The sequence below is a fragment of the Polypterus senegalus genome, chromosome 8, assembly GCF_016835505.1.
Source record: "Polypterus senegalus isolate Bchr_013 chromosome 8, ASM1683550v1, whole genome shotgun sequence".
Taxonomy (NCBI): Eukaryota; Metazoa; Chordata; class Cladistia; order Polypteriformes; family Polypteridae; genus Polypterus; species Polypterus senegalus.
This window is the reverse complement of record NC_053161.1, coordinates 27167238-27181067: the sequence shown is the minus strand read 5'-3', so window position 1 is coordinate 27181067 and position 13830 is coordinate 27167238. Positions and strand designations below refer to the sequence as shown.

Sequence of the window (13830 nt, the reverse complement as noted above, 5' to 3'; positions counted from 1 at the left end):
TCTTGAAACTCTTCGTAATTAAAGTACTATTTAATTTTGTTTGTAAATTAATGAGTGATCTAACCCACTCATTAGTTTTAATGTTCTTTATTTGGACTCTTGAATGAGATTAAATCATAAAGACATAGATTGCCCTAAGTAGAACACAAAAAGCACACTGAGGCTCTTATTTGGACAATGTAGTAATAGTAATAACAATAATAATAATAATAATAAAATTTTCCATGTTGCAATATAAATATACAATTATAAATTTACATGAAAGGGTCTTTTAGCAGTTTTAACACCTGTAGACAATTTGAGTACATAATGAGTTAACTAACCAAACTTGCTATGTAACCAGTCATATACTTTAAAGTTGGAAGGTGCCCCTCGGTACCATCAATGATAATGGTAGCTATCCAAAGAACTGTGCAACTCAACAGTAGACACTGTCTGAGGCAACACTGTCCAAGAAGCCAGCTCACTGGTCTAAAAGCTGTTTTGCAGGCAGGCATAAACATCTTGAACCATCTTAGTATCAAACAACTAATAGAGAAAAATGGGGTAAAATAATAATGCTCTTTGGTCTAATGCAGGATGAATTGCAATGAACAACACACCAGAAATTTTGCTACTGACAGCTCTCTGTTTCTATGCTGACCATCAATGATGCACATAGCCTTATCAAGGCTGCTGTGTCCAAATCTGTGCATGCAGGGACGAGGTTACTATTGCACCATACACGCAACAAATCTGTCCTTGTGGGCTCAAATCCCAGTACTGACACAGTGTCATCATGAGCAATCAATTATCTGTGCTCCAACTGGAAAAACAAAAGAAATGTAACCAGTTGTGTGTCAAATGTTGTAAGCTGCCTTGCATAAAGGAGTCAGACAAATAATAAATCTAATATATAAAGCAGAGTCGATGTGTGTATGTATGTTTGTTTGTCCACCATACAAATCTGCACCAGGCGTCCGATCGGCACCAAACTGGGGATGGGGCTCCTTTGTGACCAGGAGAAGGTCATGGGGTATGTTTGGTTCGGAAAAATGTTCGTGGTGAACCACAAGGCACCTTTTCACCGTCACAACGTTCAACACACGTCCCCATACTTATCATCGACAAGATGGCTGCACGTTACAACAGATGTTCACTGTGGCGCAATCTAGCGGCAGCTTTGGTCTCTGTGCGTCGCTCTTTACCCATGTTTCTTTAAATTGCCAAGAGATGGCGGAAGTGTCCAAGTATGAGAAGGTCGACTGCTTTGATCGGGTGAACGGCAACTGCCGTATGAATGTAAAACATGAAAAACCCAGTACGTGTGACCAGCTGACAAACCCGCATTTCCTCATGTTAACGTAAATTCATCTCACTGTGGTGCTTATTACGTACGTAATACCATGTAACACATTATAATTGTCCTGCTTTTTGCTATACCCATGTCACCGAAAAAAAAGACGTAGAACTGCTACGTCACGATATAGTGTATCCAAAGGCTCTGGAATGACCACTTATATTACCTATTACAATAAAATGTGAATCATAAAACAGTTTGTTCTATTTCTATGTTCTGTTTCTTTCACCAGTTATAGATTCCCGGGCAACGCCAGGTACTCCTGCTAGTAATAATAATATAATATAATGCCTTGCATGACACTAAAATTAGTTTTCATACCTGCAATGGATAGAATGCTTATCCTTCACATTCCCACCAACTTGAAATACAACCATACCTGTGTACTATGCAACTGACCATCAGAGACTTTTTACATTCCTTTGGGCAAATCGGCTTGGGAGTATATCTGCTTATTTTATCTGGTCCAAATCTGGAGTGTGTCAGATGGCAAGGGATGGTACGTTTGCTAGTGGCTGGTTACTAGGAGACAATTGGCTGTGGAGATCTATAATGCCACATACCAAAACACTTGCACTGTTGCAGATGTGGAGACTGGCCAGGACACAGACAGGCAGACACATTCATTTCACCCACAACACGTTTATTTACACTATTTACAAAGTCCAGTGCACCACAAAACCCACAAGCCCCAAAGTCCTAGCCACAACATCAATACCTTGCTTCAGACCGCCTCCTTCTCTCTTCTCCAGCTCTAGTCCACTCCTCACCCGACTCCAGCCCTGAATGAAGGGAGGCGGCCCCTTTTATAATCACCCGGATGTGCTCCAGGTGTTTCCTGGCAATCTTCCACCGACACGCCTCAGTGTGGCGGAAGTACCAGCTGCATCCCCGGAAGCACTGGAGTGTGCTGGGTGTCCCAGCTCTACTTCCCCCTAGCATTTCCGCCACACATCCAAGTCTCCAAAGGCATAGGGGCGCCCCTTGGTAGTGACCACGGGCAAATACAGGGTGGAGCTTCGAAGCTCTGTACCCGTGGCCCCCAAAAGTACCAGGGTGGTCACCCCAACATGGTCTGTGGAAAGCGCAAGCCCTCCTCCGGTCCTCCTGGGCGTCCTATCCAGGTCGCCACCCTAGCCATCTCTGACACTGAGTATTCTCCAGGCATGTGGAAGATGGGACCAGTTGAACCAGGCTTCTTAATTTTTTCTCACCTTCTACAGTAAACCCTCGTTTATCGCGGTTAATCCAGACTCTACGGCGATAAATGAATTTCCGCAAAGTAGGATTCTTTATTTATAAATTGAATATTTTCGCAGTTAGAGCATAGAAAACCTGTTTACGATCTTCTAAATACGTTTTTTAACATTATTAGTGCCCTCTAGACATGAAATAGCACCCTTTAGTCAAAAGTTTAAACTGTGCTCCATGACAAGACAGAGATGACAGTTGAGTCTCACAATTAAAAGAATGCAAACATATCTTCCTCTTCAAAGGAGTGCGCATCAGGAGCAGAGAATGTCAGAGAGAGAGAGAGACAGAGACAGAGATAGAGAAAAGCAAACATTCAAAAATCAATAGGGCTGTTCGGGCTTTTAAGTATGCGAAGCACCGCCAGACAAAGCAGCTGCAAGGAACAGAGCAATGTGAAGGTAGTCTTTCAGCATTTTTTAGAGGAGGGTCTGTATCCTCTAGGCCAATGTGCGAACAGCCCCTCTGCTCACACCCCCTCCATCAGGAGCAGAGAATGTCAGAGAGAGTGAGAGAGACAGAGAAAAGCAAACAATCAAAAATCAATACGTGCTGTTCGGGCTTTCAAGTATGCGAAGCACCGTGCGGGAAGCATATCGTATATCATTGAGGAGTTTTATTTAATACGTAATAAGTGCTCTGATTGGGTAGCTTGTCATCCATCCGCCAATAGCGTCCCTTGTATGAAATCAACTGGGCAAACCAACTGTACCATAAATTAAAAGACCCACTGTCCGCAGAAACCAGTGAAAAATCCGTGTTATATATTTAGATATGCTTACATTTAAAATCCGCGATGGAGTGAAGCCGCGAAAGTAGAAGCGCAATATAGCGAGGGATCACTGTAAATTGTTTTAACTTCTCTGTTGTGAAGATTTGGTTTATTTCCCCATATCACTGCTTGCTACTGATCTTTTTTGTAAATAAACCACATCACGTTTTGAGCTCTTTTACAGATTTTTGACAAATTGGATAAATTAATTTTATCTGTTACTCAAATTTTTCATGTCTTTATGCTGTGCTTTTATGCATATTGATTGCCTCTACTATTATTTTTTTTCTTTTTACATTTTTCACATCAGGTGTGACAATTTAATATATTTTTGACTACTAAAATACATTGGATAGATGTACCTGTTATTGACAGCCTGCTTTTTTTATCTGGACACTCGGGAGGAACTCAACAAAGAAGAACTTTAAGCACATTTGTTAAATGTTGAATAACTAAGGGCTTCAGAATTGTTGATTATTGTTCAACTGTTCAATTGTTCATTATTCACTAAGATTGATAATTTTTGGGAAATGCATGCCAGATTATGTGTAATCATTTACTTTGTAACTTGTATTGTCAAGCATCTGTATGAGGAGATGAAAAGATAACAAGAATAGTTGCTTTTAATAGTGTCCTATACAGTCTCGAGAAATGAGTGGTGGCTTCACATTAATTCTCTGATTGTAATGAGCACATCTGTCCATTTTCTAACCTTTGCTTACAGTTCAGAGTATCATGGGGACCTTGCACACTGCCACAATTATGCTTATAGGACGGTGGGATGTGGAAGGACTGTCAGTGCTAACAACAGTTGCAGCAAGAAGACATTAAGCCAAGACTCAAAATAGCTGATTGGTTTTTCTACACCAGTGATGACAAGAACTGGTCCATTTGTTAATTGCAAAATAAAATTTATTTACTGTGTTCAAAGCTTTGAATGACAGTTATAAATTTATTGAATATGGGCAACAACAGTTCAGATAATTCCCGTGTACACAGTTATAAGCAATAACAAAGTGTGATTATTCATGTAAGAAACCTTAGAAACAGCAAAACAAACACTGTTTTACAAAAGTTCTGAAATAAAGGATTCCTGTAAAACTGACAAGTTTGATTTCACATAGGAAGCTTTAAAGATTGATCAAATGTAAAATAAAAAAAAAAATTTTATAAAATTAATTAATTCTCTCATCTGTTAAATAATACTATTTGGTAGTACTTTTTTAACCAACTAATGATGAAAATATAAATCTTACAATAGTAAATGTTACAAACTTAACAAATCAGACCTTTTAACATCATGCTGTTAAAAAATAGCTTTAAAGAGTTTTTTTAATTGGAAATATTTGGAATCATCGTAGAATTCACTAATTCAATACAGATATAATAATATTTTTTTCAGTTACTCGAGAGAAAATGTCAGAGAATAGTTTATGATATATCATTCTTCATAAACCCTATGCTGAAATTCCCCCAAAATTTTAAACTCCCCATTTGTTGTTACACTGGGGGGAATTCCCTTCTCATTAAAGTTCAAGCTCTGTGCTGTATTTTGATATTTATGAATGCCAATACTTTTCTTGAATGACACTTGTTTACCTACTTGATGGTTATACCAGTATTTTTACACACCACATATAATACATTTTAATATTCCTTCTCCAAGACTATTCCCTAACAGGCCACCCAGGTCAATTCAAACGAAGAGTCAAAGCACAGTTGCAAGAGGTAAGCATTTACCTTCCATTTAATGTTATTTCCTATTCCAGCACCGGAGTTTCTCTTTGGATCAGGATTGCCCTGTAAAGTTTCAATGTAGTGTCCCTTTACACCGCTACATCTAATGTACACCTAAGCCCTTTTTTATTTAATGGGCCCAACACTGTTCCAAGGCTGCTTACATCTGAAACTCATCTCTTGCTGGACTAACATGTTGATCAGAGAGAATGAAAGACAGAGTAAAAGCAAACTAAGCCCTCAAAAACAAGGGTTTTAAGATGGGGATTCTAGCACTCCTGGAGAAGTTGATATTCTTAAAAAAAAATTAAATTCCAGATTTAAAACTGTCTTTAAATTGCTTCACATAGTTTTAAAATAGACATAACTGAAAATGTTCCGCAATTGTTGCATGAAAGTAGCAATGTAGTTATAGACTAGTGAGTAATCCTTCTCAATCTCAAGATGTTCATGCCGTTACTCTACACTAACGTCTCACTCACTCAACTTCATTTCTATAAGTACCGCCCGTGCCAATTCTAGAGGTACAGTATGAGGTACCCACTTAATCTTGCTCATGCCAAGATACAGACTGCCCAGGAATGACACACAGTATACTTTTATAAAATACCTCTTAAAATTGTGAGAAATATTTTAACTTTAAAAGTTACTGATTTTGCATAACATCATTTGCACAGTGAATGCATGAGAATATGTCTGGAAGTTTATTAAAGCCTTATTAAAAAACCACTACTCTTTTGATCATCCCTCTTAAAGTGCTGGCTATTACCATATATACTCACGTATAAGTTGGGTCTTGAAACCCGAAAAATCGATCATAAAATCAGACCCCGACTTATATGCCCGTTCAAAAATGTGATACTTCGGGTATTGCGGTGTCGTTACATAGGCACAATAGAGACAGAAAGAGACAGAGGTTAGGAGCATGCGCTGATACAGTGCATTACCACACCCACAAAGAAAAAAAAAGGCAGTGTGCTCCATGGTTACTCTCTCAGGTGGATGTTAGCATATCATAAGCTTTTGGACCAATAGCACATTTGACTTATACGACCAACATTATGAAATACCAGAAGTTATATGATAAAATCAAGTCCCGACTTATCCGCAGGAGGACTTATACGACGGTACATATGGTGTGTTTTTTTCTTAACCAAGAGAAAGGCAATGACTAAGATGTACAACAGAAATAAATATCAAGTTGATGATCCTATCCTGTAAAAAGAAAACAAGGATATTATGACTGAGTTTTGGCCCTAATCTCATGAAAACCTCAAAAAATAGGAGTGTTTAAAAGTGGGAAGCAGTAGTGCTTCTTCAGAAGAAAAAATATGGGGTTAGGAAACAGCAGCAAACACTCATCTTGATAAAAATTACACAATTTAGACTTCCTGCAATTTATATAACATATTAGAAGAAATAATTGTCTACAGCTAAGCTTTACTTTGCTACTTTTTTATTTCTGTAGACCAACGAAATTTGGCATATGGGATTTATAGCTATCACATGATAAAAATTATGAGACTGTTCATAGCCTTAAACTCTTTTCTTCCACAAATATTTTGCTGATGTAGTCAAACATATGCAATTAAGGGTGCTTACTGAGTCTGAAATAAATTGTGGTCATTAATAAGATCACGAAAGCAAGACTTGTGGCTGTCTGAGACCCAGGGCAAAGCAATATAATCCACAGCATTTAAAATTGTTGTTTTCAAATATTTTCATCTGTCTTTGACATACAGTATATACCTTTGTCATTTTGTTACTGATGGAGCTTCTACACACATCACTCATTGATTTTTTTTCTAAAGTCAGTTTTTATGAAGGACATATGATCTATTTGCAAACAAGAAGCAAACAAGAAGCAAACAAGAAGCATATCTTAGAACATACAATAAATTTTATGACAACATGCCTTTCAATCCAATATTGATTAAGAATCACTAATCGTCTTTTACCAACTGTTGCTCCCAGTTAAGTTTTAAAGATCTTCAAAGTACTACTATGTATCACACTGTTTAGTAATTCATTCCACAAATATGTGATTCTCTGCGTGAAGAAAAAACTTTCCACATTTTTGTGAAATTTACCCATACCAGCTTCCATCTGTGCCCCCAAGTCCTTAGTGAGGAAATAATTTTAAGTAACAGCTGGAATATGCTGTGTCAGTTCCCCTCATAGCTTTGAATGCCTCTATAATTTCTACTGTTAACCTCCTTATTCTTAAATTGAAAAGATTAAACTATTTCAGTCTCTTTTCATTGCTCCTACCCTGTAGTCCTTTAGTCAGTGCATTTGCCATTCTCTGGATTTTCTCTAATGTTGTTTCAGCTTTCTTGTAATATTAAGATGGAAATATTACAGAATAATGCATTGTATAACTCAAGAATAACACTCATTATTTGTAATCAAAAACTGCATTATGGAGCCTAACACTGAAATATCCTTCTTAATTGCTACTGGATTTGAACAGTGATGGGTCCACTATGATTTTTAAGTCCCTCTCTTAACATTTCAGATGCCCCGTTGTGTATTAAAATTCAACATCTTTTGTTCCTTTGTGAAGTATACTAATTATATTTACATCAACTTTTGTCTGCCACATAGTGTATGCTAATGTGTGAATTCTGTCAAGATTTATATACAGTATAATGATTGAGTATCTATCCTTCCACTTAGTTAAGTGTAATCAGAAAACTTAACAAGACTTTTAACAAGATCATTTTAATAAATCAAACAGAGCAGTGGCACCAGCACTAAGAATTGGAGAAAAAAACTTTTCATTTCCCTTAATTTGAAACAAATTCTTCTCACAATAACTCTTTGCTTTATGTATGCACAGTATGTGTTTCTTTCAGTTTGATCACTAGCCACTGTGGCACCTTAACAAAATGTTTTTGAATATTAAAGTAAATAAATTACACTCCTCTGATCAAATGCTTTTGTTTCTTTCTTGCATAACTGTAGCATGTTAATGCAATCTATATTCCTATAGTTACTAGCCTTGTAGTGAACACCTCTTTATATAACAAAACAATGTTTGTTGTTTCCAGTCTTTATAAATGTTGTGTGAAATAATTCCTGAAAAATACAGTACATAATAACGGTTTATACAATAATACTTTAGTTAATGTAGTAGATGCATTTCAAGACTTTAGTTTATTACAAAAAAACCTTGTTACTGGAGGTGGATGTACCATATGAGAAATATGGTTGCACATTATAATGACCCCTGTCTGGACATGTGCCGTTGTTTATTCTGTAGCCATGTCAAAACTGTCCTCTACTTTCTAAGCTGCCCTCCAGTAATACTGCTGCCTCCATGATTTTCCACAGATCCTTCTACTGTATGTGGCTTCATGTGCTGTAATCCAGTGCTTGCATATTCACATCCACTTACCTGGGGTCAGTGGCAAGACTACCTGACTCACTTTCCCCAACTCCATGAGTTGATCGAAGCTGGGATCCTTAAGTAGAATCTCCTGTGGCCAGAAACACAGGCCAACAGATTTTGGCAGAGGAGAAGCACCTTATAAGTATCTCTGGTCCTCTTCCATGCTCTACATCGGCTCCTTTCATAGCGGGATGTTAACCCTTATGATTTTACTAAGTGGTCCTTCTTTTCTCTAGTTTCTTTCCACTTTATAATCTGAAATTTAGCTTCTAAACATAGTGTTTCACTTTCACAATAACATTCGGAAAACATCTAATTATTTATATGAATATCACAATAACTACTGTACACATGAAATAAGTAAGTTCTCAATAAACATGTATAATAAGTTTGTGTTCTACAGTATGTATTACATCAGTGTCAGACAACATCATTTAGGTGGTTACATATAATTTCGGCAGCACCTAGCTAACAGGTTCCTGAACTTTCACAAACAGGACTATGTAGTTTATTTTACAAACAAGCTTTGTTCTCTGAGGATTCATTCACCAAGGTATTACTGAATAGGCAATCATTAAGTTCATTGAGCAGTCCAGTAGTTTTTCTACATAAACTGACAAAATATTTAGAACTTTATTATATTTTGCCCAGTTTATAATAATAATAATAATAGATTTTATTTATAATGCGCTTTTCATTGACAAAATCTCAAAGTGCTATCCTGGAAGGTTCAATTACATCAACCCCATAAATTCTCTACTGGTTGTTTTGGATAATAAATATAGACAGGTTTCAACTGTCACTGTGGGTTTAAACATACTGAGTTAAAACAGTCACTGGCTACATCTATTAGTCCTATTCCTGTGCTCCACTAATTGTAGTGTTGTTCCTAATAATATCCAAGTTATTATTTGTCTATCTTCTTATAAACTTGATATTTGATATTATTAGAAAAAAAGTACAGATGGTACGATACTACTTTTTCTTTTCAGATACTAGTACAAATATTGAAATGTTAAGTATCTGCCAATTTTAAAAAAGGAAACTTAAGCCTGTTATGAGATGATGATGTGCTGATGAGTTTTTGAGCCAAATGGTGCAAGAGAAAGAGACGCTTTAGAGGAACCCTCAAATACCGTAATTCTGCAATTAATTATGAATTATTTTCATTAATTGCTGTCGTAATTACCTATTTTATGATCAGAAAGATCAGAATCAGAGTGATAAATAATTACTGAAATGTTATAGAATGGTCTGTGTAACTTGGTTCCTAGGGCGCAAAGCCTACTGACACTCAAGTCTGAATTATTTACTTTTAAGTACTTTTGTACTGCTTGTTTGTTCCAGCCTTAGTACATAGCTTTTTAAGCTCATTTTGCAGGTATGGCAGCCTCTCATTGCCTATGTCATTTGTTTCAATGTCAACAATGATAATTGAATCAACCCTAGCTATGGCCAGAGGCATATCCACAAATGCAGGAAGGTCTTGCACGTGTGCCCCAGCAAGACAATACATTGTACTAGAGTGCCTGTCTCTTGATTAAATTTATATGTTAAGCTGTCAAGGCATCATCTTGATAGTTTGTAAGCATTTTAATTAACCCAGAGGTTTGAATATCTCAAAGGGTTCCCTGAGCAACTCTTCATTTAAGATTATACAGTATAAACAATGGCACATACTAGGAAATTGTACCTTATCAATTTACGTAATTCTTCAAAAAAGAAATGTTAGAATAAAAAAGGAAAACTCATGACCATAACACAATTGTTTTGTCTCCTTACAATCAGTTACAGGCAACTGATATCTTATATGAATAACTGTAATGTTACAGGCTATGTGAATGGCAGAGGGTTGTAAGTATACAGCACACATTCATTAATTAAAGTTTAGTTAGTGCTATATCTACATTGAATAGTTTATAAAATAAAAAAAAGTCATTTATATAATAGATACTATCTTGTGGGGATAGTAATTACAAATAAGACAATGAAACTTATCAAAACCCAGAATGTTTTCAAAGAAGCAACTGCATGATATTTTTTATTCAGAACAGCCAGTAAAAACAGTATTTCAATGCATAGTATTTCTTTGAAAGTGCTGAGTTTTGTCTAGTGGGTAGTAAAGGCAAGTTCAGTCCTTTGTGAAGGACACCCTGAAAGCAGGAAGTAACTTTAGAAGACATAACAGATCAAATGTACACAATATTGTGAAAGTGATCCAGTAAATTCATATTTTAATCTTGTGGAATTTATTGTGGTGTTTTTCCAGTTTATCTAACTAGCAGCATACACCAGTCCACAGAGATGCACACTCACCAATGTAATTACTTCCGAAATGAACCAAATTACAGCACAATAACTGGGCTTTGGTAAGAAAAACTATGAAAATGAATCCATGTAAAATATAACATTCAAAGTGAACACTTTTGATGTTCAACATTCTGTTTACTTTAATTTTTCAAGTTTTTATAATAAGATAATTAATTATAGTATATTGAATTTTAAAATACTTTTTTTAGTGTAATATGCACTTTAAAAAATACAAGTCATCCATGGACAGGAGGTTAGAATGTTCTATGGTACCCAAAGGTTGCGTCTCTTTGCAATATTAGAAAATGGTCCTGGCTTACAGACAACACATTGTATTTTTAATATGCAAACTAAACTGAAGGCTGATGTTTTCACATGCAACCAACATGGGTGGTACAGCTGGTTATAAAAGGGCACCCAGTGTCCAGATACAGAGATAAATATTAGGTTATTTTTTGGATGTATTCTTAATGACAGGTTACTCCAAATAATAAACTATGTTATTTTTTGAATAACTAAAATACATTCTGGAATATAACAGAAAATTCTATTAATAGAAAAAATGATTTCAAATGGTGAGAAGGAAAAATGCTTAACTTTATGTTCAGATAGCTGAACACGCATTTCTACTGGCAAATTGAATAAATGGGTACAAATGGGTACTCTACTTTACTTTAGGCAGTTTAAAAGAAAACAACTCAATTTTAATAAAAGTCGGTTCATAATAACAGCATTTACAAAAATGCAACAGAAACAGTAGATTTTAAACATCTGAAATAAACAAGTAAAATATTGTCATAACAAGACACTCTTTGATGGCTTCCCTATTGTTAAAGTTGAATATGTTAATAAGAAGAAGAGAAAAAAACAGAAATTAAATGGAAAACAGAAGAATAGTTCTGCCTTGTCCAATGAAAACCAGCAACAACAAAAGAAACTGAATTAACGAAACACGAGAGTGATAATGATTTTAGCAAAATATAAATTATTCTCCAATTTATACAAAGCAGTAACACTAGTTCATCATTGAGGTTTCATAGTTCACATAATAATTTACACTAAGTTTAGCTGTTTACTCACTGGAGTCCATGATCCATATCTCCACTGGGTTAAGAGCTCTCTTTGATTCCCAGGAAGGGCTGTAGTGAATAATTTTGGAATCTCAGGACAAACAGGCATTTCACATTCCTATTTTGTCAAAGAGAAAAGAATATTCTTTATTCTGACTTTTTCAGTTAATCATGTTCATATTCCCAGACTCTGTACACAAGGTCCAAGAACACAGATGTTACAGTTTAATTAGTAGAAGAAAATTACACATACATATACCTGAAACAGAAGCTAAAAGAAGCAAATGTAATGTTTTTGGGCCAGACTATAAAATAATGTTCAAATCTTTAGATTTATTATTTATTTGTTGAAGTTCCTGAATAAAACTGATTAATCCTTCAAAAATGTTTGTCATATTTTCCTAGCATGTAATATTATAGATTAAAAGTTTAAATATTGCTTAAATTATCTAGCAAGCTGACAGTTTTTTCTATTAAAGCATGCAGAAAAAAAAACCAGAAAGTCTTTTTTTTTAATCTGTCGAAAACCTTCTGATAATCAAAAACCATTGAGCCCTACTTTAGAAAGCTAAATTGACCCCTCTGTCTACTAATCTGCATAAGAAAAACAGATTAAACTTTAATTATCCTAATAATAATAAATTATGATTTCAGTATGGTATGGATTTATATTAATTATGTGTAGCTCTGGGTTTGGGTGTGAAATTAATAAATGTCTATAATTGTCCAAAAAAAACTAAGCATAAAAATATTTCAGCTATTACACATTCTTTGACAAAAGAAATTCTAAACCTCAGACTGACTGATTTTTAAGTATATGAAATAAACGTAACCATTTTCAATGACCTGCTGTACGAAGTGTGTATAAATTCATTTTATAGTAAACTTCATAGTGTAAATTTTACTGTAAATAATAAGTTAAAAACTTTTTTTATTGTAACTAAAAACAAATTACATATAAACCAATGCCATATAACACTCTTCATTTTAGATTTAGTGCATGAATTTTAAAATTTGCTATCATAAATGTAGTATGTAAGAAAGACTCACTCCCCACTGGTTATTTCAGTTTACTTTACAGGATGCTAGCATATGAACATAATCCAGCATAGTTTGTGCTGGAAACCATCTATCAAATAAAATGCTGTAACAGCTGTTATTCTTAAGACATCAGGTAGAGTTGTCTTTTTATTTTTACTCACAAAATAAAAGTTATTGCAAATTTTTTCAAAGAACGCAAGGTCAATCCTCATGTTGAATGGCCGGTAGAATAATAATAAAAATGTCCACTGGTTAATTCGGCACTTGAAATCTTACTATTATCTCAGGATTATATAAATACTTAATGGATTTTTTAAAAGTTTCTCTCTCTCTTTGTGTTTTTACTGTTGATTTTTAAATATCCTGTTTTCACGCTAAAGAGTATTGTACTACTGTATATAAAATAAATAATGACCTAATGAATAAGAACTACAGTAGCTCAAAGTTGATGACACTAAATTAGTGTACACAGATTTTGGCTGTGTAAAATTATAATAACTAAAGATCAAAAGAAAATGAATTTTTTACATAACTACAAAACATTCTTTACCTGACTGTCTCTTGGCCGGGCAGCTGCATTGCATTCTCGGTCATCCAGAGTCTCTCCATAGTTTCCCGCCACACACTTAACTGCTCGCATCTGGTAACCATGACCACAAGTCACAGTACACTATAAGAAAATAAAATCATCTGTTTCATCTTATTTCTCTAAATAATGTAGCATACAATTTTATTGATCACATATTTTAGGCTACAGTGTCATTTTAAAATTACAAGTAAAAATTCAGTTCACTTTTTCCAGTTTTTCTTTCAACTTAGCTATACTGTACATACCCGGCCAATTTTTGATGATTACAAAACAGCAGAAATACCTTATTGAAAAATATAGTTCAATGACTATTTATTTATATATATA

General features: G+C 34.9%; 1 protein-coding gene across 2 annotated transcripts in view; it reads right to left on the bottom strand.

The window, feature by feature from the left end:
- Positions 1–13830, bottom strand: part of LOC120533851 (A disintegrin and metalloproteinase with thrombospondin motifs 20-like) — a 423413-nt gene that overhangs the window by 107660 nt on the left and 301923 nt on the right. For both annotated transcript variants that reach the window (XM_039760893.1, XM_039760894.1), the window contains exons 23-24: positions 13465–13584; positions 11884–11991 (exon numbers count right to left, since the gene is read on the bottom strand). In XM_039760893.1, coding sequence (XP_039616827.1) covers positions 11884–11991; positions 13465–13584 — 228 coding nt within the window. The remainder of the gene's footprint in view (positions 1–11883; positions 11992–13464; positions 13585–13830) is intronic.